The 23,884-nt window shown below is 36.0% G+C and overlaps 1 protein-coding gene across 1 annotated transcript in view; it reads right to left on the bottom strand.

The window, feature by feature from the left end:
• LOC129751537 (furin-like protease 2) overlaps positions 1 to 22,803 on the bottom strand; it is a 96,841-nt gene extending 74,038 nt beyond the window's left edge. Inside the window, exons 1-3 of the mRNA XM_055747091.1 lie at positions 22,496 to 22,803; positions 14,786 to 15,946; positions 14,521 to 14,708 (exon numbers count right to left, since the gene is read on the bottom strand). Coding sequence (XP_055603066.1) covers positions 14,521 to 14,708; positions 14,786 to 15,946; positions 22,496 to 22,791 — 1,645 coding nt within the window. The 5' untranslated portion in view covers positions 22,792 to 22,803. The remainder of the gene's footprint in view (positions 1 to 14,520; positions 14,709 to 14,785; positions 15,947 to 22,495) is intronic.
• Positions 22,804 to 23,884: the final 1,081 nt, after the last annotated feature.

Below are 23,884 nucleotides of genomic sequence, written 5' to 3'. Positions count from 1 at the left end.
AAAATAACAATAGTTTCTGCTACATTCAAATCTTTACTCTTATTAGAAAAAAAAATTAGACCAACAAGTTAATGTAAACCAATAACGAAAACGATCATCAGTGGAATATTTAAGGAAAGTCTGTAGTTTTGTTTTTTAATATGGTTTAACTGTTGATACCTTTTCTCTTCGCTCAATTTTCAAATAATCAAAACAAATGAATAATCTAGAAAGTGTTTTAATATCCTGAAACAACTTTCAGGATTTCAGCAATTTTACCTGAACCTGAATTATGTCTTTTTCTAAATGGAATGTTCAATCAATATGGTTTCGTTTATCTTTATTTAAACGCTTTTCATAGTTTCATATTATTTTAAAAGATAAAATCTGTGCTTATCTTAACCAAATCCGAACACCTCTGGATCCACCAATGATTTGGAGAGCAGCTTCTTTTCTCGTCAACGTACATTGCTCGCTGATTTCTCCTCAACACATTGCGCAATAGATTTCCCGGAGAAGGAAATTCTCTTCATCAGCGGATGTGAATGCTCTCGCTCACTCTTATGTGTTCACAATCTCACTCTTGAATTCAAAGTGATTCATCTCTTCCCGCACAGCTTGGGTGGAGCAAGCGAGAAAAATAGCACTTGCTTTCACTGGACAAGCCTCCCTGAGGAGTTTTGCCATCCATACCAGGCAGTTTAAAATAATTGACTTATGAGCACAATCATCTCTCGCTATAAATGATAATGATACGTCTAGTTGTGGAATCGCCTTTCCGGAAAACTTTTTAAAAACTCCGACCACTTGCTTTAATCAAAAACCGAATTTTATTGTACAAAAAACTGACTACTTTTATTTTAAGTAAACCACGATGTTTAGGAAACTTTTTATTACGTCCGTATGGTAGGATGGTTGGAACGGAAGAGAGTCTAACTTCTTTGCTCTCGGTTTCTTTTTGGTTTTACATTGACATTTAGAGTAATTCAAATCTAGATAAAAGCATAACTGAACATAATTGGAGCACTTGAATTCAAAGCTATTAGAACAGTTCAAATTGTGGGAAATATAAAGTTAAGAATTAACATAAGCCGGCCACCTGAAATGTGCCATTTCACAATAATTCACTTAATTTTAACATTTTCTTCGATGTCTTCATTTTTTGCTGGATCGGGGATCACCTCGTTGTCATCTTGGGCTGCATCAGGGTAGAATTCCTCGTTCGGCAACGGACAAATCATGCTGATACTCCGCTTGAAACTTCCAGTTGATGTGCGTAGAGTAACTACTCGGGTTATTCCATCCTCGCCGGGATGGAGCATTTCGATGCGAGCTAGTGGCCAACGAATCGGGGGCAACTGTTGATCTCGTAGAATGACTATTTGGCCGACACGTAGCTCAACACGTACAGGGTCAGCGACGGTCAATCGATGCAAATCTCGCAGGTATTCAGTCTTCCATCGGTACCAAAACTGCTGCGTCCTTTGGGCGATTAATTGGAATCGGTTGAGACGGTTTGTGGAAACGTCTGACCAATTCAAATCCGGCAGGGCTTGAAGTGATGATCCAGTCAAGAAATGACCGGGAGTTAACACTTCGTAGTCATTTGGATCCTCGGACATTTGGCAAAGCGGGCGGGAATTCATACAGCTTTCAATCTGCGTCAGGATGGTCACCAAATCTTCGAAGAAAAGCGTCGTAGTTCCAACTTGACGGATAAGATGTCGTTTGGCAACCTTAACCGCAGCCTCCCACAATCCTCCGAAGTTGGGAGCGCGCGGCGGAATCATGTGCCATTGGATGCGTTCTGATGCGAGACTGGAGGCTATTTGTTTTGCTTCGATACCATTGTGAAGCATGTCGAAGAGGGCATTGAGCTCATTCTTGGCTCCCGAGAAATTGGTGGCATTGTCGGAATAGATGTGGAGAGGCCGACCTCGTCGAGAGACGAAGCGGCGAAGTGCGGAAAGGAAAGAAGCAGTGGTAAGGTCACCGACCAGTTCGATGTGAACTGCTTTGGTCGAAAAACACACGAATATGGCTATGTAGGCTTTGATTGGGCTGGCTCTGCGATTGGGATACTTTACAAAAACAGGCCCACAATAATCTAAGCCGGTGTGCAGAAATGGGCGACTTGGAGTAATTCGGGCTAGGGGCAATTGCCCAGTGGGTTGGCACATGGGGTGTGGATTGGTTCGAGTACAGCGATAACAAGAGCGAATGATGCTTCTCACGGCTCTTTTCCCATTTACGGGCCAAAATTCGTCGCGGACGGTGGCAAGGGTGAGGGAATTTCCTCCATGCAACAACCTCTCATGATAATTTATCAGGAGCAATCTGGTAAAGTGGTGGAATCCAGGCAAGACTATTGGATGTTTGGCGGAGTATGGACCACTCAGGAGCTGCAGCCGGCCACCAACACGAATAATTCCATCAGAGTCGAGAAATGGGTTCAGAAGTTTAAGTTTAGAACGCTTCCCCACGGAGTTCTTTCTCTTGAGTGCTTTTATTTCTTCTTCGTAACTTTCCCTTTGAACAATCTTTATCAAGACAGATTTCGAAAGCTCAATCTCCTCAACTGATAAGTGAGACGATGGTGATAACATTTTCTCCCAAGTGTTTCTGGCAAAACGCAAGCAATAGGCTATGGATCTCAACATTCGGTCATATCTAGAGAAACGGGTAATGATTGGGTTGGGTGGTGGTGATGGTTGGGCAACAATAGCGGAAATCTTGAACTCCAACTCACTCTCCGGAACGTCTGGCTGGGTGATTATCTGTGGGGGCCAACTCTCCTTCTCTCGCTGTAGCCAGTCAGGACCATTACACCATAAGCTGCTGTTCAGTAGTTGGTTTACAGATGTCCCCCGAGACACTAGGTCGGCAGGATTGCAGTTCGATGGGTTGGATTGTTTTTGGATATCGGACACCCTATTGGCAACGAATGTTTTCCATTTATGTGAAGGGGATCGGATCCAATATAAGACCACGGTGGAGTCGGACCAAAAATAGGAATCGGTGATATTGATTTTTAAAGCTGAGTGGACTTTGGAGTGCAGCTGAACAGCAATTTGTGCTGCGCAGAGCTCTAGTTGTGGCAAACTTCGTTTTTGCAAGGGGGCAACTCTGGACTTAGCTGCAATAAGCAAAACTTTCACATGTCCCATCGGATTTACAGTTCTCGCATAAATGCATGCACCAAATGCAGATTCGGACGCATCCGCAAAGCAATGCAATTCAATTTCTCCCTCTTGAAAAGCATAACGATCGATTCGGAAATCAGCTAAATTAGGCAAATCTTTCAGAAAATTAGTCCACCTTGATTGAATTTGTTCTGGTACTTCATCGTCCCAACCAATATTAATTGTCCATAAATTTTGTAGCAGGATCTTGGCTCGTACTACAATGGGTGCAATAAGGCCAAGTGGGTCGTACAAGCGAGCAATGCAGGAAAGAATACCCCTTTTCGTGATTAGTCCTTGATGCATATTCGGGATGAATTCGAAACGAAACTGGTCTGTGGATGGAACCCAAGACATTCCTAACGTCTTTATCGACTCCTCAGGATCGAAGGTGTGTGGAATTTGTGATGCCAAATTTTCTAATTCAACTCCCACCAGAACGGCTGCTTCATTTGAACACCATTTACGTAGAGGGAATCCCCCTTTCAAAGCTAGTGCGTCCATCTCCTCGCGTAGCTGCACTGCTTCTGCTATCGATGCTCCGCCACTGATGAAATCGTCCATGTACATATCTTCCTTCAGGGCCACCGCAGCTCGTGGATATGAGTGACCATCATCGGCAGCCAACTGGTGCAGGGTTCGGGTGGCAAGGAATGAGGAAGGGGCCAAACCGTAGGTGATGGTAGTGAGTTCGAATTTGGAAATAGGTTCTCGCGAGTCAAACCGCCAAAGTATTCTCTGCAGGTTCCGATCGTTTTCGTGGATATTGACCTGGCGATACATTTTTTCGATATCGGCCGGAAGAGCGAACTTATGTTTGCGGAATCTCATCAAAAGGCAGACGAGATCGTCCTGGATAACAGGTCCAACAACCAGGGCATCATTAAGGGAAAATCCAGAGTTAGTCTTTGCCGATGCGTCGAAAACACAACGAAGTTTTGTTGTTGTGCTCGACTCTTTTAGTACCGCATGATGAGGAAGATAAAATGTGCACTGAGGTTCAGGTTCGTCTTCGCTTATTTGTCTCATATGCCCCATTCGCAAATATTCATTCATGAATTCGTGGTATTTGGTTCGGAGTTCAAGGTTTTTGGACAGTTTCTTCTCCATAGAAAGAAATCGACGACGGGCGTTTTCAAAAGATTCTCCTATCATGGAACAAAAACCTTCTTTCTTAGGATATTGAACTACGTATCGACCTGTGTCATCCCTAGTGACAGTTTGTTGGAAAAAGTTTTCGCAAAAATCATCCTTTGGCATTGGAACCGCTGGATCCACTTCTTCAATAGCCCAAAATTTTTGCACGGAACGATTAATTGACTCTAGCGAGGACATATTGCAGGAAATAGCTTGTATTGTATTGCGATTGGAATTTTTACCAGAAATTAACCATCCGAAAATACTTTCAATTAGAATCAAGGATGAATTTTCCAATTGAATCCGGCCACCTTTCAGGAATGCGAAGAAATGTTCTGCACCCAAAATCAAATCCACTTCGTGGGAAATATTGAAGTTCGGATCTGCTAACGTAATTTGCTTTGGGATGGTGCAAGTTGATAGCGTGGCTGTCACAGCAGGAATGTTAGCAGTGAGGTTACGGAGTACCAAACAGTCCAGTGGAATCTCAAAATCGCCCAATCTAGTTTGTAGTTTTGTAGTCGAAGAGCAAACTGCTTCTACTCGTGACTCACCAACACCAAAAATAGGTACATCTATGGGAGTTCTTGGGAGTCGAAGTTGATGACAAAGCCTTTCACTCATGAGATTGCATTGAGATCCGGAGTCCAGAAGTGCGCGCGCAAAATGTCGTTTGCCAAAAGCATCCAGTAAAATGACGACCGCCGTGGATAACATTACGTCAACGCCAGGTGGAACAGTAGCGGGGTGCGCGGAAACCGTTGAATTGGAGTTGGGATTTCTGCTAACTTGGGATTCCGAACGACCAGATGGTGGATTATATTGTGCCCCTTGCCGATTTGGGTGGAAGTTTTGATTGGTGGTTGTGGGAGTTTCGAATCCAGGATGTAGCAAAGTGTGGTGCCGTTTTTGGCAAAGGCGACATGAAAAATTCGAGGTACAATTTCGTACAAAGTGATCGTTCCTGAAGCAATTACTGCAAATTTTGGATCGGTTAACCAGGTTCAATCTTTCATTCAGATGCATCCTCTCGAAAACTAGGCATTTTATTAATGGGTGGGACTGTTTGCATGCGAGGCATCCTGAACGAAAACCATCAGTGGCCGAAAAAGTGTTAACCCGAGAGATGGATGGGATTTGGGAGTGTTTTATAGTTTTTTCTTGTGAAAGTGGTTTCGATTGCTTTACCGACGTCTGTTCTGAAGATATTGCCAACGATTCTAAGGTGCGTATTTTTCTTGTAAGAAAATCAACCAAATTTTCAAAAGTGGGTTCCTTTCCCTCCGAAATTACTTCCTCCCAATCCTTCTGTGTTTGATCATCAACCCGATAAAGAAGAAGTTGAACAAGAAGACTACTCCAATGCATAGTAGGTTCTTCTAACTGCTGTAAGATTTTTACGTGACGTTGGAAATCTTCGACCACCGCTCGTAGTGTTGAGGTTGATTTGCAGATGACCTTCGGAAAAGATGTTATAGCCTGCAGGTGTTTTTTCTTTAGGAGATATTTGTTGGAATACCTGGACAGCAGTGATTCCCAAGCCACCACGTAATTGGCAGAAGTGATTGTAAGCGATTCTACCAAAGCCAATGCGTCGCCTTTTAGTGCCGAGCGTAAATATTGGAATTTTTGGATGCTCGGAATTTCAGTGGAGGAATGTATGAGGGAGTTAAAAGAATCGTGGAACGTGAGCCAGTCGTTCAGATCACCATCGAAAGTTGGGAGAGAGATTGTGGGAAGTTTTACCGAAGGAATATTGACTGCCATTTGTGTTGTGTGTTGCGATGGGGAATTAGAGGTTGTTGGAGGAACTTTCGAGACCAATCCACCCTTTGTTCGGAAATATTGCTCTTCAATTTTAGCCCTGAGCAGTGAATTAGCCGCAATAAACGCATCAGAATCATCCATACCTTCATAGTCCGCTTGCACCTCTTCGAAGCTCTCCATTTTCAGGTCCAAAGTGTGAATCCGTATGGGTAGCTCGTTTACGTCGCGTTCCGGTTCGAAGTTGTGCAGGAAATCCTCAATTCGTTGAATCGATGCGATGATATTGCGCCTTTTCAGCTCCGTTTTGGCTAGCCTCTTCTCCACAGTTGTCGCCATGTCGACTCGTGATGAACCGTGCAACACTAAAATGGTATGGGAAAACCAGGAAGCACCTTTTGCTAACGGTGTAAATTATTGGACAGACACTCACCTGTGCCTGACCCAAGACAGGCCTTGTATTTTTTACTAATCCGGAACCAGGAACCAGGAATGTGATAAATATCACGGAAAATTGTTGAGTTTGGAAATGAGGTTAGGTTTTTGGAAAACCCGCCAAAATTGTTGTCCGTCCACAGCCTTATGGGAAACCAATTCTTTCATGCGCAGGGGTACCGTATAAAGCAGGAAATCTATCCAAATCGGGATAATCACTTGGTATTGGAGACACGTGGTAGCACAAGATCGATCCTATATCGACCTTGTCCGATGTCAGTTTTTCTGGGAAAGTAATTAAGGGAACACAGGAAGCACCGCAAATATGTCGGGAATTTGTTGGAATGGTACTCACATGTACCCGTAATAAAACAGGCCTTGTAAATTATAAAAATCCTGGGGAATTGTTCCGATGGTCCAAGTGTGGTTATGGATCCTGAGTTTTGTTCCGTCGGTTTTTGGGGACCAATCCTGGTCACGGCACCAAATTATGATACGTCTAGTTGTGGAATCGCCTTTCCGGAAAACTTTTTAAAAACTCCGACCACTTGCTTTAATCAAAAACCGAATTTTATTGTACAAAAAACTGACTACTTTTATTTTAAGTAAACCACGATGTTTAGGAAACTTTTTATTACGTCCGTATGGTAGGATGGTTGGAACGGAAGAGAGTCTAACTTCTTTGCTCTCGGTTTCTTTTTGGTTTTACATTGACATTTAGAGTAATTCAAATCTAGATAAAAGCATAACTGAACATAATTGGAGCACTTGAATTCAAAGCTATTAGAACAGTTCAAATTGTGGGAAATATAAAGTTAAGAATTAACAGATAATATTACACTTGTTTAATTGAATTTTTTTTTCTGAAGTTTTCAATAATCGATGCAATTCATATCAGCGCACGGTAATTGTATGTTCGAAAAACAAATGTTTGAGAAAAGTTTTTGGTATCATTTGTTATGAATTTAAAACTGATTTCAAAATTTTGAGTTTTTTTTTTGGTTTAGATTTCAAAATAGTGATTCGGAAAAATCATGTTGTTTTAATCAATTCTGAAGTTCATTTCTGAATTCTTAATTGTTATCGAAAAAAATTATTTTTAATTCTTATATTAATTCTGGAATAAAATTATGAAATATCCCCAATTTTACACATTTTTTAATCTGAACCAAATGAAATGAAATTTCAATGTTTGGATAAGAATATCAAAAAATTTGCAACAAAGAATGTATGAGAAACGTAAAAAAAAATATTTTTTTATACTAGAAGGACACAATATTTTCAATTTATTCGAGCAACTTTTGAAAAATAATATTAAAAATATTAAATGAAAGATCAATTTCTAATAGCATAAGCAAAGAACAATTTTCCGAGTTGCAAAAAATTAAAGAGCAAATTTTTAATGTTTTGAGAGTGGGGAAAGATTAGTGCATTATTTTAACAATATTGAAATTTAAAAATATTGGAAATTCAGGTTTTTAATCAATGACCAACTTTCTCGACGACTGCAAGTAATGTTGGTGAGTAAAAGTTATTTAAGTTTTTTAATATTTATTTTCCAGTTATTGATTAAAAAATTATACCAAAATAAATCTTTTTTTTTTCGTTTTGCAGTCTTCTACAAAGTTGTTATACAAACCAAAATCTTTTTAATATGACAGAAATAGTTATATCAAAAGTTTCAATTGATTTTTCTGAAAATTGTCAAATTAGCATTGTGTCCATTTTATCAATGTGTAGGTTTATTAGTTTAGCCATAAAATAATGAAGTGAAAATTGGTTGATTTTGAAATTCCATAAGCCATTGCATCAAAATTAGCGGTGATAGACAAAATCTGGTGAAACATTCGAGGAGGAGAGGAGAGTAAACTTTTATTTGGGGCCAACTTAGAAAAAAATCAAGTAGTTTAAAGGCTCCGCACATGCGATCTTTGAAAAAAATCTTTTATTAAGGATTTGATTTTATAAATTATATTTTACAAAAACTTTGTTGAGTTTAAACCTCATACGACAAAAATAAAAAAAAATGCTTCAGATTTCTATCTGAATTTCGATTCAGCAAACCTTTTTTCTGATTTTTTTTATATAAATCGAAAATACTTTTACCGGATCAAAATGAGTATCAAGTGTGGACATGTTTTAAAAATCAAAGACATCAGAAGATAAAGACTTTTGTACCCTGAAATTTTGTTGAACAAATTATATTGGTAACATCTATGTGTAAAGGGCTTTTTTCCGTTCAATTCCTACTATAATTATTTATTAATGACTTATTAGAATATTTTTATTTAGTATATCAAATTCGACAAATTCAAATCCCACTTAGGAATCGATACACTTGCTTTTAACACTAACATGATTTAAGGAAATTATCCTATTGCCATTTGACTAATTTCAGCAAGATCTGGCAATAGGAAGGGAAAGGTTGCCGGATTGCCCAGATACTTAAAACAAATTTTGGGAACAGTTCAGCCCAACCCAGTTTCCTGGATTTCATTGAAAAATGTGAAAATTTTGCCCAGATTTTGCCCGGATTTATTAACTTTATTTGGTAAATCAAACAAAAAAAACAACAAACGCCGCCAAAACGAAAGAATGAGCATTTTTTAAAAAAATAATCATGAAAGATTTTTTGGAAATCAAAATAGGATTCAAAATCTGTCGGTGAGTTTTGATGAAAAAAAAAAATTGCTCAGTTTGTGTGGTCCGGCTACGTGCTGAAATAATTCTGGCAAACTTAGGGTAGAAGTATCATTTAGACTGAAGTGTTCAAGGGATTTTGTGACAATGTGCTCAGCAAAAGCATAAGAAAATGGTTTACAACATAACTTTTTTCTCAATTTATTAAAAGCCACTTATATTCAATTTTACTTAAATTTATAATTCTATCGTGCGCTTTCCTCAATTTAAATTGAAATCAAGTCAATCGTGATTAGATCTTAAATTAAAAAGTTATTTAATTTCATTATATTATTCATTTTCTATTTTCATTATTAACTTTTCAATTATGACTAATAATGAATTCAACATATGAGTTGTGATACGTATGTATATAAAAATCTATCTATTTTCTTGAAATCGTTGTTTTGTTACAATATTTTGATTATTAATTTGAATTCATGATTTTCCTTCGATTTTGACGCTATTTATAACTACAAAACGAAACTTAAAAAGCTACTATGCAGAAATGAAATAATTGTTCAATTTGATTAATTCAAAAAAGATGTAATGTACACCAGACAAATTGCCGGCAAAATCATCTTACCCAAAAAAGTTATTTTTTATGAAAATGTTCTTTTTGCGCTCACTCTCGTAATTTCATGTTCCCTGATTGATCTAAGATTATTTTCTAGCCCTTTGAGTGAGTGTTTTGAACGATTATTCATTTTTTTTATGCTTACTGTTTAATTTTTAGCATTTCAGCGAATTATGTAAATTTAAGTAGAAATGTTGGACAGAAAAAAAAGTGGAGGGTGGATCCAAATTAGAGGGCTTCAGATAGGAGAAATCGAACAATTGGTGAAAAATGTGAGCTACCGCTTTTGTGTCGTGGGCATTTTTAAAATACTTATATGTTTCCAAAATTTAAATATACCTTCCTAATTGAATATTCTGGTAAATTTAATTGTCTTTTTAGAGATTTCTATCAATATCGGGAATTGCAGTTGAATGTGACTCAAGAAATTCAGAATTTAAGTTTATTCAAAACAAATTGAATGCCTTTGTTCAATCTCAACAATATTGATCACTCTAGAAGCTAATGTAAAACAATATTGTATTCAAGCTTGCGAAGGAGTTATGTTTAAGTCATTTGCTGAATGTTGCCAGTTTCATATTTTCATTGTGTAATTGTTACATGTATGCGCAGGAGAAAGTGTAATGAAGTGTTATGTTACAATAAAAGGTCTCTTTTACAGTCAGACGATCACGAGACAAGTTGTCTTTTTTTTTTTTGTATCCGCAATAGTCATCACACAACAGCCTTTAATTTAATGTTTTTTATGTTAACCCTTCGTTTCATGATTTTTTGTTTTTCCATAAAAATCACTTTTAACAGTTAGAAATGATAAGTACATCAAAAGAAAAAATGAAAATAAAAATACGATTTATCATTTTTTTCTTGACATTGATAGTTGCAAATTTGTTATTTTATGTTTTACAGGCAATGATATAAGTCCTTTAACGGAAAAATAGTCAAAAAATGTAATTGCATCTTTATTTCCTACATGTTCATTCTAATTTGCTATTTTATGAAAATCCCTCCAAATCCCAAACCCGCCTTTAGAAGGGGGTCTACCTAAACTGAGCATTCCACCCAAACCAATAATTATATTAACTAAGAAAAATTTGCGCGTTCTGTATATTTTTCAGCAGTCAACTAATAACCCGGATTACGCTCAACCATAGGACCACACCCTGTTTAAACCCGAGGTTATTTGAAATTTGGTAGAAAGATTTCCAAACTACACGAACGTGTCTTATTTTATTAAGTTGTTTTTCAAATTACTGCTAGCCCTATTTTTCCAGTTTGAATGATAATAAACATGTTAAATAAGTTCCTAAATTGTAGAAAAACCTTAAAACATTTATAAGCTCGGATCAGATTTGGAATACATTTTTTTATGAAGCATCAAGAGGGGGAAGATAATAAAAGATAAATTCAATTTTTCAACCATTTTGCAATTTTTAACAGTTAAATTTTCGCTCTTTCAACTGTGTTTCTACCGTGAAACCCGAAAGAGAAGGGGGGGTTTAAGAAGTCGGTGTTGTGATAAAACAAGAATCTATATTTGATCCGGCCTAATAACCTTTTTTGATGTTATTAACAAAATTTATTTTAAATTAACTGTTATTTCATTATATTAATTTTTAATATTCGCTATTTTTCAAACAAGTGAAGCCAGCCAAATTGGCCAAAATGGGCAATTTGGTTTTCTTGTGATTACAGATGAGCAATATACGGTTCGAAAGATTTTGACGAGAGAAGAAAGATTACGGGGTCAAGAAAATCTAAATCCTGCTATGAGAGAAAATAGTAATGAATTGAAAAGTTGTATTATTTCGAAGGAAGAATGAAAAACGGGAACATTTTGGCTCTTTTCATCAATACATGAATAAGAACAGCCATCTCGACGGAATAAGAATATTTGTGTTTTGCCTGGTGAGTAGAAGGAATAAAATGAAGCCAGGATGAAAAAAGCTGAAACGAACGAATTAAATCTCTAGAAGACCTCAAATGATAGAAGAGCCATTTAAACGATGATTAATACACCATATTTGTCAAGTACCGAAAAACGGTGTAAGATAGATCACTTTTTTTTCAAAATATTTTCGATTATTTGTTCTATAAGCATATTTCATATATTCAAATCAGTACTGGACTCTTATGACCGAAACATGGTTGCAGAAATTTATTTGAGTACTTTTAATTTCATTTAAAAATCGATTTCGTCTATGTTTATAATTTGATGCTTTGGGGTAATATTGATCAGTCTTTATTTCGACGGTTTTAACGTGTTTTTTTGATCATGAAGGATACAAAACACCTTCATAGTATTTACAAATGCTAGTTATTGGTAAACTAAAGCAGTTCGGAACAAACTTTAATGATATAAAATTAATCATGAAATACTACAAAATTGAACTTAACACTCAAAGATACTAAATTTGTAACTTTTGGTCTAGTGAATTCTGAGATATACAATGCTGAGTTTCGGTGTTTCTTGGTTAAGATTTCTTCGCGGTACAAAAATAAACAACATCGTGGTCCTTAATGTGTTAAGGCCGCACAATTTAAATCTTATCATGGACAGTTATGCTGCATAAATTAAGAAGTTCAATTTTTAACATTACTCATACAATTTTAACAAAAAAAAATTGCCTTCAATCAATTCTCTAGGTCCTCGCACAGTTCCCCTTTAATTTTTTCCTTCAAACTTTATCATTTTATAGAGTTTTCAGCCTCTTGTATTAGACTCTTGAAAACTGTTCCTATTTTTTTAAATATCAAAAATTTACCTTAATATATAACAAACTACACCAAAACTATAAATATGCTAAGGAAAAAAGTTTAACTGTCACATAATTCAACCTGCTGCTTCTTAACGCTTTGATTTTATCAGAAAGCGGTGGCGAATATTACCACGTTTTACGGTATCAAATTTGGATTAAACTGCTTAATAAGGACACTTAAATTGTTTCAGGAGGAGACATAATTCCTAGTTTTTCCAGGAGGATAATACGTGAAGTGCATTTCCGGTTTTCTCATATTTTCAACATCTCTGTGCTGTAGCTCTTAAAAACTGCTTCCCAAACATTTACCATTAGATAATATTGTTTACAAAACGGGTTGGTTGGAGTGAGTTCAAATTGAAGGACTTAAAACAAAAGAGTATCTGAAACAAACCTTTTTTAAGGAATTATTTTTTCTAACCTATAATTTATAAATTGTAACTCTTCTGTTGCAAAAATTGCATTATGTTTCGGAGGAAACAGAAAAATCATAGGCCAAAAATCAAATTTATGTAGGGGAGAGTGGGGATACTTGATCCCCTTTTCTTATTTTCACCATATCTTTTTATAAAAATATTGCAACTCGCCGTCTTTGACATTTTCTGATAGCTTGTTACTTCAAGTTTCTATGCTCCAAAAATTAGAACGATACTTGAACCCGTTGATGAACTAGAAACATTTTCGTGGGAGTAAAAAAAATGCGATTTTTCTGAAGTTAGGGGAGACTTGATCCCCTTTTGAAGGAGACTTGATCTTTTATTCAGGAAGCCCTAATCCTTGTATAAAAATCAAACAAAACCCCAAGATAGAATGTTAATTGACTATTTTGGTCATGTTTGTTCTCATTTCACAATTTATAGCAGACATAAGAAGAAAATTCTATAACTTTGTCTTAACGCTAATATCATTGCATACTTAAAGGCGCTACTATTTATAATTAAGAGAAAATTAATTATTTTTGCTCTTTACTTCAGACAATTGATTGATAAACATTAGTTTTTCGATAAATATTAGTAATTTCGTAATCAGCAATCATAACGATCAATTCAGAAGAAGAATACGCCGTTTGGAAGGGGGATCAATAGTACCCAACTCTAGGGGATCAATTGTACCCATAATCAACATTTTAGAAAACTTTTTCTGGAAAAAAGTTGAGAGTTTTCCATTGCTTTGAAAATATGGCATTTTGAAGTTCATTTTACGCTCGAACGATTGATGCATTGGAACAAATATTTTTTTCATAATTTTCCCATGTAAGGAACATTTTAAAGTGATGCAAAAAGATCTTCAAGTTACATTTTGTGACATTTTTCAAACAAAGTTCAATTACTCAAACAATTATTTTGTTAAAAAATTTTAAACTACAAGCATTGTTATTTTGCTCATTTTGGCACATTTTTGTAGAACATTTGATCTTTGTAAGACATTCCAGTTTCGAGATATAGCTAAGGAATCAAGTATCCCCAGGGATCAAGTATCCTCATTCTCCCCTATAGTTAAACCGTATTAAAAATAACAATCGTTTAAATGTTTGTCCTATAAATTTGATCACTCAATTTTTGATTGAGTGCAAAAGTGTAGCACCTGTTTGTCATTGGCAGAGCGTGCTAAGGATTACGAAAATGAGTCCATGCTGGATTGTCAACCGGTTAATCACCTTATTTATGAAAGGACAATTTGGGGTTGATATTATTTGGTTATCACCATTCTGGAACGAATGGATGCAATTAAATTTTATCGTGTGCTGTATGCTTTTCAGTTTAATCTTGAATATTTATGTCGCAAAATTTGGAGAATTACTTTTAACTTATCATCGTTCCAATGTGGGAGTACATGCTCGTTTCCTAAAACATCGAATGTTCTGGTGCTGTATACATGTCATCAACATGAATATGACTTCATTTTTTCAACAATTACTTTGAACTTTTTTTTTCGAAACCTCACAAAGGCTTACAGGGTGCGTTAAAAATAGTTTTGAAGGTACAGAAATTAAATTTTAAATAGTACTCACTTTCAAAGTATCCATCGGGACAGATCTGCAAGCAAACCGCCAAATCGGTCACGTACAGATGAGCAGGAGCACAGGTTAGGCAACTATCCTGACCAGCTCCGGCACAAGTTTCACAGGACTCGTGACATGGCCAGCAAACGCCACCCTGATTTGGAAAACTTCTCGGTGGACACCGACTCACGCAGGTACTGGAAGTGTAATGTGAAATTTTTCGGGGAATTAGTTCTCGAACTTAAATGTTTTGATAATTTTATTTTGAACTTACTTGTCCAATCGATAGTGTTTGCAGGCGACACACTGCGTCGGTCCTTTTCCGTAGCAGCCCTGCTGGTCACATTCCGGATCACAATCGTGCAGCACTACCAATTTGTTATTGGAATCGGCCATTACGTTCTCCCGTTGAGCCGTTGGGATATTGTGTCCATTGAGAGTGGTTACGGTTTTGTCGATACTACTTCCGGCTCCACTGAACAGATACGGATAGTTCATGGAGTTTGTGAAAAGATCCGACTGGTAGAAGTTTCCACCGGACAAAGCTGGTTGATCAGTTTCCGTAGGGAAAACAAATGGATTAAGACTGGAATAAGCTCCGGAGCTACGTTGACCATCGTTCTTCAGTCGAATTGGGTTCTGATCGGTTCCGTAGAATATCAGCTGCCATTTGGAAAGGATACCAGGTTGGCTGACCCTTCGATGACCACTATTCAGGATTTGTAAGGTCCATCGTCCTTCAGCTTTTTCGCCCCAGAAATGGACACTCAGGAAAGGCCAGTCGTCAAAGTTGGATTTGGTCACATCCCGAGGTCGTTCGAATAGCAGAGTACTAGTTGTTCCCATAGGCGAAGTCAGAAGGATCCTCAGATTTCCCCTCGGGAAGAACCTTAGAGTAATCTTACATTGAACATGTTCCAGGAATCTAACCTCATTCACTGTTCCAGCACAACCATTAACATCCATATGGGTTTGCAAGGTCCAACCCACAGTACCCTCAATTGGTCGATCTTCGTTGATCTCCCGAGACTTACAAATATGCTGGGGAGGAACGCTGGTCCACTGTTCGGCCAAACTAACCATGGCTCCAGCGTCCATCAATCCATAGCCAAATTTATGGCTAATCTTCCTCTTAACGCCGTTCATGATCCAGCCGGATTCTTTCTCCAAAGGTTCCGGCCTGGACGTCAGAACCACCAAGTACTGCATATCTCTCCAGGTGAGCGATGGATTGGCTTCCAGTGCTAACGCTGAAATTCCTGCCGCAAGTGGGGCCGATGCGGATGTTCCGGTGTGTTCCACGGTGCAGATTCGATCCGGTCGAAGGGATCCATCCATGTCAACGGTTGCCACACTCTTGTCGTGCCCAGGGGTTCCGGAGCTGTAAGTGGTGGCCAGCGTTGAGGAACATTCCTCCAGGTACCATGGTTTGTAACTGAAGAAAAATAAAAATTATAAATTTTATAAAACAGAATCAAATATAAATTATTAATTCAAATTGGAATGCAGTAAGCAAGCAAGCGGAGGTTCTTTGAAACAGAACAAAAACAATCAATTTATGAGCAAGGTTGCTGATAAAAATTCTGTGTTTTGGCGAGAAAATATTCTGATTTTATGTGATTTTTCCTAAAAATCCTGTGATGGTTTTCTGTGACGCTACACAAAGAAAAAATACTATAACTGTTCCGATTATTTCAGCTTTTTTTTTTATCAATCATCTTGGTGTCGATGATATTTTCGCATTCAATGATTAATAAAAAAGATTCATTTATATACTGCTGATGGACCATATTAAGTCAACTGAAAATATAAGAGATTCAACTATAATGGTAGGATTGATTCAACTATAAATATAATAGATCCAACTACAATTACATCACTGAATTTTGACATTCAACTATAAATATGATAGATTCCACTACAAATAGTTGATTGACCTTCTGAAATCAATAATAAATATGATAGATTTAACTTTAATGGTATTATTGTACCAATCATAGGGGAGAATGAGGATACTTGATCCCTGGGGATAGTTGATTCCTTAGCTATATCTCGAAACTGGAATGTCGTACAAAGATCAAATGTTCTAGAAAAATGTGCCAAATGGAACAAAACAGCAATGGTTGAGGCTCAAAAAATTTTAACAAAATAAGTTTTTAGGTTATTAAACTTTGTTTGAAAATTTTTACAAAATGAGACTTGAAGATCTTTTTTCATCATTTTAAAAATTTTCTAACTTGGAAATATTATAACAAAAACATTTATTCCAATACATCAATCTTTCAAGTGTAATATGAACTTCAAAATGTAATATTTTCAAAGCGATGGAAAACTCCCAACTTTTTTCAGAAAAAAATTTCTAAAATGTTGATTATGGGTACAATTGATCCCTAATATTTGGGTACAAAAGATCCCGTTATATTCATCTTCTCAATGGATCGTGGTCATTGCTGATTACGAGATTACTAATATTTATCCAGTAACTACTATTCATCCATCAATTATCTGGAGAAAAGGGCTAAAATAATTGATTTTCTCTTGTTTATAGAAAATTGCGCCCGTAAGTATGCAATGTCATAAGGGTTTAGAATAAGCTATAGAATTTTTTTTCCAACAATTATAGATTGTGAAATGAGAACAAACATGACCGAAATAGTCAATTAATATTCTATCATGGGATTTTGTTTGATTTTTTCCATGGATTAGGGCTTCCTAAATAAAGCATCAAGTCTCCCCTAACTTCAAAAATATCGCAATTTTTTTACTCCCACGAAAATGCTTCTAGTTCATCTACGGGTTCAAATATCGTTCTAATTTAAGGAGCATAGAAACTTGAAGTAACACGCTGTCAGAAAATGTAAAAGAGTGCGGGTTGCTAAATTTTTCCAAAAAGATATGGTGAAAATAAGAAAAGGGGATCAAGTATCCCCACTCTCCCCTATATGTGATAGATTCAACCATAAATGTATGATTTATTTTAGGCATTCAACTATTAAAATGATAGATTCAACTACAATATGCTGAATGACCTATTGCAATCGACTTTCAATATAATGGATTCAACTATAATAGAATAATTGATTTAACTGTAAATATGATAGATTGAACTTAAATTGCATGATTGATTCTACAAATTCAACTATAAGTATTTTCTGCCAGGGAATGCATTCTCTTTCTCCTTCTCATTCTCATTCTCATTCTCATTCTCATTCTCATTCTCATTCTCATTCTCATTCTCATTCTCATTCTCATTCTCATTCTCATTCTCATTCTCATTCTCATTCTCATTCTCATTCTCATTCTCATTCTCATTCTCATTCTCATTCTCATTCTCATTCTCATTCTCATTCTCATTCTCATTCTCATTCTCATTCTCATTCTCATTCTCATTCTCATTCTCATTCTCATTCTCATTCTCATTCTCATTCTCATTCTCATTCTCATTCTCATTCTCATTCTCATTCTCATTCTCATTCTCATTCTCATTCTCATTCTCATTCTCATTCTCATTCTCATTCTCATTCTCATTCTCATTCTCATTCTCATTCTCATTCTCATTCTCATTCTCATTCTCATTCTCATTCTCATTCTCATTCTCATTCTCATTCTCATTCTCATTCTCATTCTCATTCTCATTCTCATTCTCATTCTCATTCTCATTCTCATTCTCATTCTCATTCTCATTCTCATTCTCATTCTCATTCTCATTCTCATTCTCATTCTCATTCTCATTCTCATTCTCATTCTCATTCTCATTCTCATTCTCATTCTCATTCTCATTCTCATTCTCATTCTCATTCTCATTCTCATTCTCATTCTCATTCTCATTCTCATTCTCATTCTCATTCTCATTCTCATTCTCATTCTCATTCTCATTCTCATTCTCATTCTCATTCTCATTCTCATTCTCATTCTCATTCTCATTCTCATTCTCATTCTCATTCTCATTCTCATTCTCATTCTCATTCTCATTCTCATTCTCATTCTCATTCTCATTCTCATTCTCATTCTCATTCTCATTCTCATTCTCATTCTCATTCTCATTCTCATTCTCATTCTCATTCTCATTCTCATTCTCATTCTCATTCTCATTCTCATTCTCATTCTCATTCTCATTCTCATTCTCATTCTCATTCTCATTCTCATTCTCATTCTCATTCTCATTCTCATTCTCATTCTCATTCTCATTCTCATTCTCATTCTCATTCTCATTCTCATTCTCATTCTCATTCTCATTCTCATTCTCATTCTCATTCTCATTCTCATTCTCATTCTCATTCTCATTCTCATTCTCATTCTCATTCTCATTCTCATTCTCATTCTCATTCTCATTCTCATTCTCATTCTCATTCTCATTCTCATTCTCATTCTCATTCTCATTCTCATTCTCATTCTCATTCTCATTCTCATTCTCATTCTCATTCTCATTCTCATTCTCATTCTCATTCTCATTCTCATTCTCATTCTCATTCTCATTCTCATTCTCATTCTCATTCTCATTCTCATTCTCATTCTCATTCTCATTCTCATTCTCATTCTCATTCTCATTCTCATTCTCATTCTCATTCTCATTCTCATTCTCATTCTCATTCTCATTCTCATTCTCATTCTCATTCTCATTCTCATTCTCATTCTCATTCTCATTCTCATTCTCATTCTCATTCTCATTCTCATTCTCATTCTCATTCTCATTCTCATTCTCATTCTCATTCTCATTCTCATTCTCATTCTCATTCTCATTCTCATTCTCATTCTCATTCTCATTCTCATTCTCATTCTCATTCTCATTCTCATTCTCATTCTCATTCTCATTCTCATTCTCATTCTCATTCTCATTCTCATTCTCATTCTCATTCTCATTCTCATTCTCATTCTCATTCTCATTCTCATTCTCATTCTCATTCTCATTCTCATTCTCATTCTCATTCTCATTCTCATTCTCATTCTCATTCTCATTCTCATTCTCATTCTCATTCTCATTCTCATTCTCATTCTCATTCTCATTCTCATTCTCATTCTCATTCTCATTCTCATTCTCATTCTCATTCTCATTCTCATTCTCATTCTCATTCTCATTCTCATTCTCATTCTCATTCTCATTCTCATTCTCATTCTCATTCTCATTCTCATTCTCATTCTCATTCTCATTCTCATTCTCATTCTCATTCTCATTCTCATTCTCATTCTCATTCTCATTCTCATTCTCATTCTCATTCTCATTCTCATTCTCATTCTCATTCTCATTCTCATTCTCATTCTCATTCTCATTCTCATTCTCATTCTCATTCTCATTCTCATTCTCATTCTCATTCTCATTCTCATTCTCATTCTCATTCTCATTCTCATTCTCATTCTCATTCTCATTCTCATTCTCATTCTCATTCTCATTCTCATTCTCATTCTCATTCTCATTCTCATTCTCATTCTCATTCTCATTCTCATTCTCATTCTCATTCTCATTCTCATTCTAATTCTCAATCTCATTCTCATTCTGAAATAATAAAATAACAAATTGTTTTGTTTAAATTTTTTATTTACGTGTCCTGGACGGAATTTTTTAAGCAAATTTTCAAAAATGTTCAGAAAAGGTTTTATGAAAGTCTAAAATACGATTCATAATCTGCTGATAAATTTTGATAAAAAAAACTTTTCTTCAAGTTTTTTTTCCAGATTTTTCATGAGTAATTCTTTGGTTAAGGCCATGTATTCCCGCATTTTGGTCGACAATTTTGAAATTAAATGCCCAGATTTCGCTAGGTTTTTAGATAAAATAGCCCGCATTATTCCGGTTCAGAAACATGCTGCAAAAAATACCGGCAACCATTATTTATTCATATTCAGCTATACTTAAAACAAAAATTTTATTTTGGATACGGATTTTGTCCCTCGGAGTTGAATCATTGCAAGAAGGGATAGTAAACAAAATGCAAAAAACTATTAAATTGTAATTCATTGCACAAAAGTTTGTATGCAATGAAATTGCATACTAATTAATTGAACAAAACCCAGAAATCAAGAAATTTTTTATCGAAAAATTCAATAAAATCGAGCATACAAAAAATAATAAAACTCTCACCTTCCACCATTTGTTTTTTGCTCTTGTAATCTTTCGGATGTTTGATAAATTTTCCAAAATTACCATAAAATACTTCAAACTTTATTTTTTCCCCCCTTCCCCCCCTTTTTTTTGGAAATTTTGAAGGATGGGAGGGGGGAGGGGGGTAGGTTTCAAAGCAAGGAATTGTCCTAGTATTATTTTTAAACTTATGTTGAAGGATGGTTTTTCCAAAATTAGCTGTATTCAACTTAAGTCCACTTATAAGCTAGTTTTCAAATTTCTAGAATTGCCACGAGTTATATGCAAAATTAAAATAAATTGAGTGTATTTTGAAGAATGTACGCAGTTATCTTAGCAACACATTTCTTCTCCTTGTTAATCAGATGTTCAGATTCAAACTGTTTTGGTTTTATTTTTGTATATCTTAAATATAAAGCAATGGGAAGTATGCTCAATGTCACGTCGACTTTGAACTTCCGTGACATTTAACTCATTTTGTTCTGAAATTTATTGAATCAATATTTAAACTTATTTTTAAGCTGCCAAATAGTTTTAAAATATTCTGATCAAACATGAAAAGAATTTTTAAACGAGTTTTATTTCTCCTGTATTTGTGTTGGTTATTGAAATCAAAGAAGTTCAAACAATCAAACACAGAAAAAAGTATTAAGTCGAATTGTTGATTTATCAAGTAATTGATTCAAAAAGAAAGAAAATATTTTGAAATAGAAAAGTTATGATGTGAAGGAATAAAAAAAAATAGAAAAATAGAAAAATTCAATGATGAAAAGGGTAACGAAGTAATGGAGTAAAAGAGTAAAGGAGTAAAGGAGTAAAGGAGCAAAGGAGTAAAGGAGTAAAGGAGTAAAGGAGTAAATGAGTAAAGGAATTAAGGAGTGAAGCAGTAAAAGAGTAAAGTTGTATAGAAGTAAAGATGAGTAAATTAATAAATGAGTGAATGTGTAAATGAGTAAATGAGTAGATGAGAAAATGAGTAAATGAGTAAATGAGTAAATGAGTAAATGAGTAAATGAGTAAATGAGTAACTGAGTAAATGAGTTAATGAGTAAATGAGTAAATGAGTAAATGAGTAAATGAGTAAATGAATAAATGAGCAAATGAGCAAATGAGTAAATGAGTAAATGAGTAAATGAGTAAATGAGTAAATGAGTAAATGAGTAAATGAGTAAATGAGTAATTGAGTAAATGAGTAAATGAGTAAATGAGTAAATGAGTAAATGTGTAAATGAGTAAATGAGTAAATGATTAAATGAGTAAATGAGTAAATGAGTAACTGAGTAAATGAGTAACTGAGTAAATGAGTAGATGAGTAAATGAATAAATAAGTAAATGAGTAAATGAGTAAATGAGTAAATGATTAAATTAGTAAATGAGTAAAAGAGTAAATGAGTAAATGAGTAAATGAGTAAATGATTCAATAAGTAAATGAGTAAATGAGTAAATGAGTAAATGAGTAAATAAGTAAATAAGTAAATGAGTAAATGAGTAAATGGGTAAATGAGTAAATGATTAAATGAGTAAATGAGTAAATGAGTACATGAGTAAATGAGTGAATGTGTAAATGAGTAAAGAAGTTGATGAGTTAAAGAGTTGATAGTTAAATGAGTAACTGAGTAAAGGAGTTAAGGAGTATAGGAGTGAAGGATTAAAGTATTAAAGGAATAAAGGAGTCAAAGACTATAGGAGTAAGGAAATTAAAGACTTAAAGAGTAAAAATGAACAAGAGATAAGGTTTAAAGTGGTACAAGAGTAAAGGATTAATTGAATGACAGGTGAATGAAGATTTTTTACACTTCTACACTTATTGATTTCTGTTACACAAGTCTGCTTGCCAACGCACATTCCACGGACAACGGTGTCACGAGTCATAAGTCATGCTGGCAGTGGGTAATCAAATATACTCACCCTCCCTGAGTCGCGCTGGAAATGGAAAGTGTGAAAATGGAGTTGGTGTAGCCGTCACAGTTGCAACTGTCCGTGTAACGTCCGCCATTCCCGGAGGCCCAAATAAAGATGGATCCCTTGCCCTGACGGCCACTCGTCACGCCGAAGATGAAAGCCCTCCGAGCCAAAGGTCCCGGTCCGTCCACAGTCGATCCATCATCCTCCGGACCCCAACTGGCGCTGTAGATGTGAATGTGATCCGGATTAAGACCCAGGGCCTTGGCCTCGACGGCATCATTCACGGTGCCGTCCAACATTCGAACTCCTGCCAGGTTTGGAAAAAAGGGAAAGAAGCAAAAAAAAAATATTGAAGATTGATGTCACCAGGGTTCGCACAACCCAAACCCCATACGCATGGAATGATTCACGCACAATCAATGTTGGATTAGCTTTTTCTTCCAACCATATCGGCATATCATAGAAGGAAGAAGTAAAAAATGCTTTGTCACGCCATCATAAAAAAAATACTGACAATTCTTCCTCGATCGATCATGTCGGCATCCCGCCACCCATTTCGGTCCGAGGATAACCCTCACTTCCGGTTCCAGCAAATGTATTTAGATGTCATATCACACAATCTCACAAGCAAAAAAAACGAATCCCTAAAGAAAGGGAAAAACTCCAAACGAATGAACGTTTATTACATCCTGTGTCACGCTCCAGAAAGGATTTATCGAAGGAAAACATGTGTAAGGCTTTTCATACCGCCATATTCGCCAGCTTTCAAAAGCTCCCAGACGGATTTCTTTGAAACGATTTCTGGGACGACGACCGATGACAACGACGCAGAGAAAACGCAAAGTCACCCAAAGAAGAAGGATTCACGGATCGAGTCAAGCTACCTCTACAGAAAAAAAGCGCTCTGGTTCCGGATATTTTCAGATCCTTTTGAATCCCTCGGACTTGCCAATGCCATTGAAGCAAGGTCTGATGGCAGCAGCAGGATGAAGATGTCAACGCATGCACACACACTTCTGTTATGTGTTGGAGGGTTTGGAAAACAAGAAAGCGAGCAACAACAAAAAAAATGAAATCCGTAATCCATCCTTTCGGATCACAATTACATCTAACCTCCCTCCTGGCTGACTTTACGGAGCAAAATAACAACAATGGCCGGTGCCCGTTGGAGCATGGAGCTTCACCAATTCATCCCACTTTTGGATGGTGAATAGTTTTCCGACGTATCTGAGCTTAGATCGAAGAATAAAATCTTTGAAAATGACAAATCTTGGCACATAAGATTAGGGACAGCAATTTACTCTAAGAACTGTTGACCGTTCGTTGAAGAAGATAAAAAATCTAAAGTTTATGAAAGCCGAAAATTTCAGAACGACGATATCACATCACAGC

Source organism: Uranotaenia lowii, chromosome 3 (genome assembly GCF_029784155.1).
Source record: "Uranotaenia lowii strain MFRU-FL chromosome 3, ASM2978415v1, whole genome shotgun sequence".
Lineage (NCBI taxonomy): Eukaryota > Metazoa > Arthropoda > Insecta > Diptera > Culicidae > Uranotaenia > Uranotaenia lowii.
The sequence above is the reverse complement of the archived record's forward strand: the minus strand, read 5'-3'. Positions and strand labels throughout refer to the sequence as shown.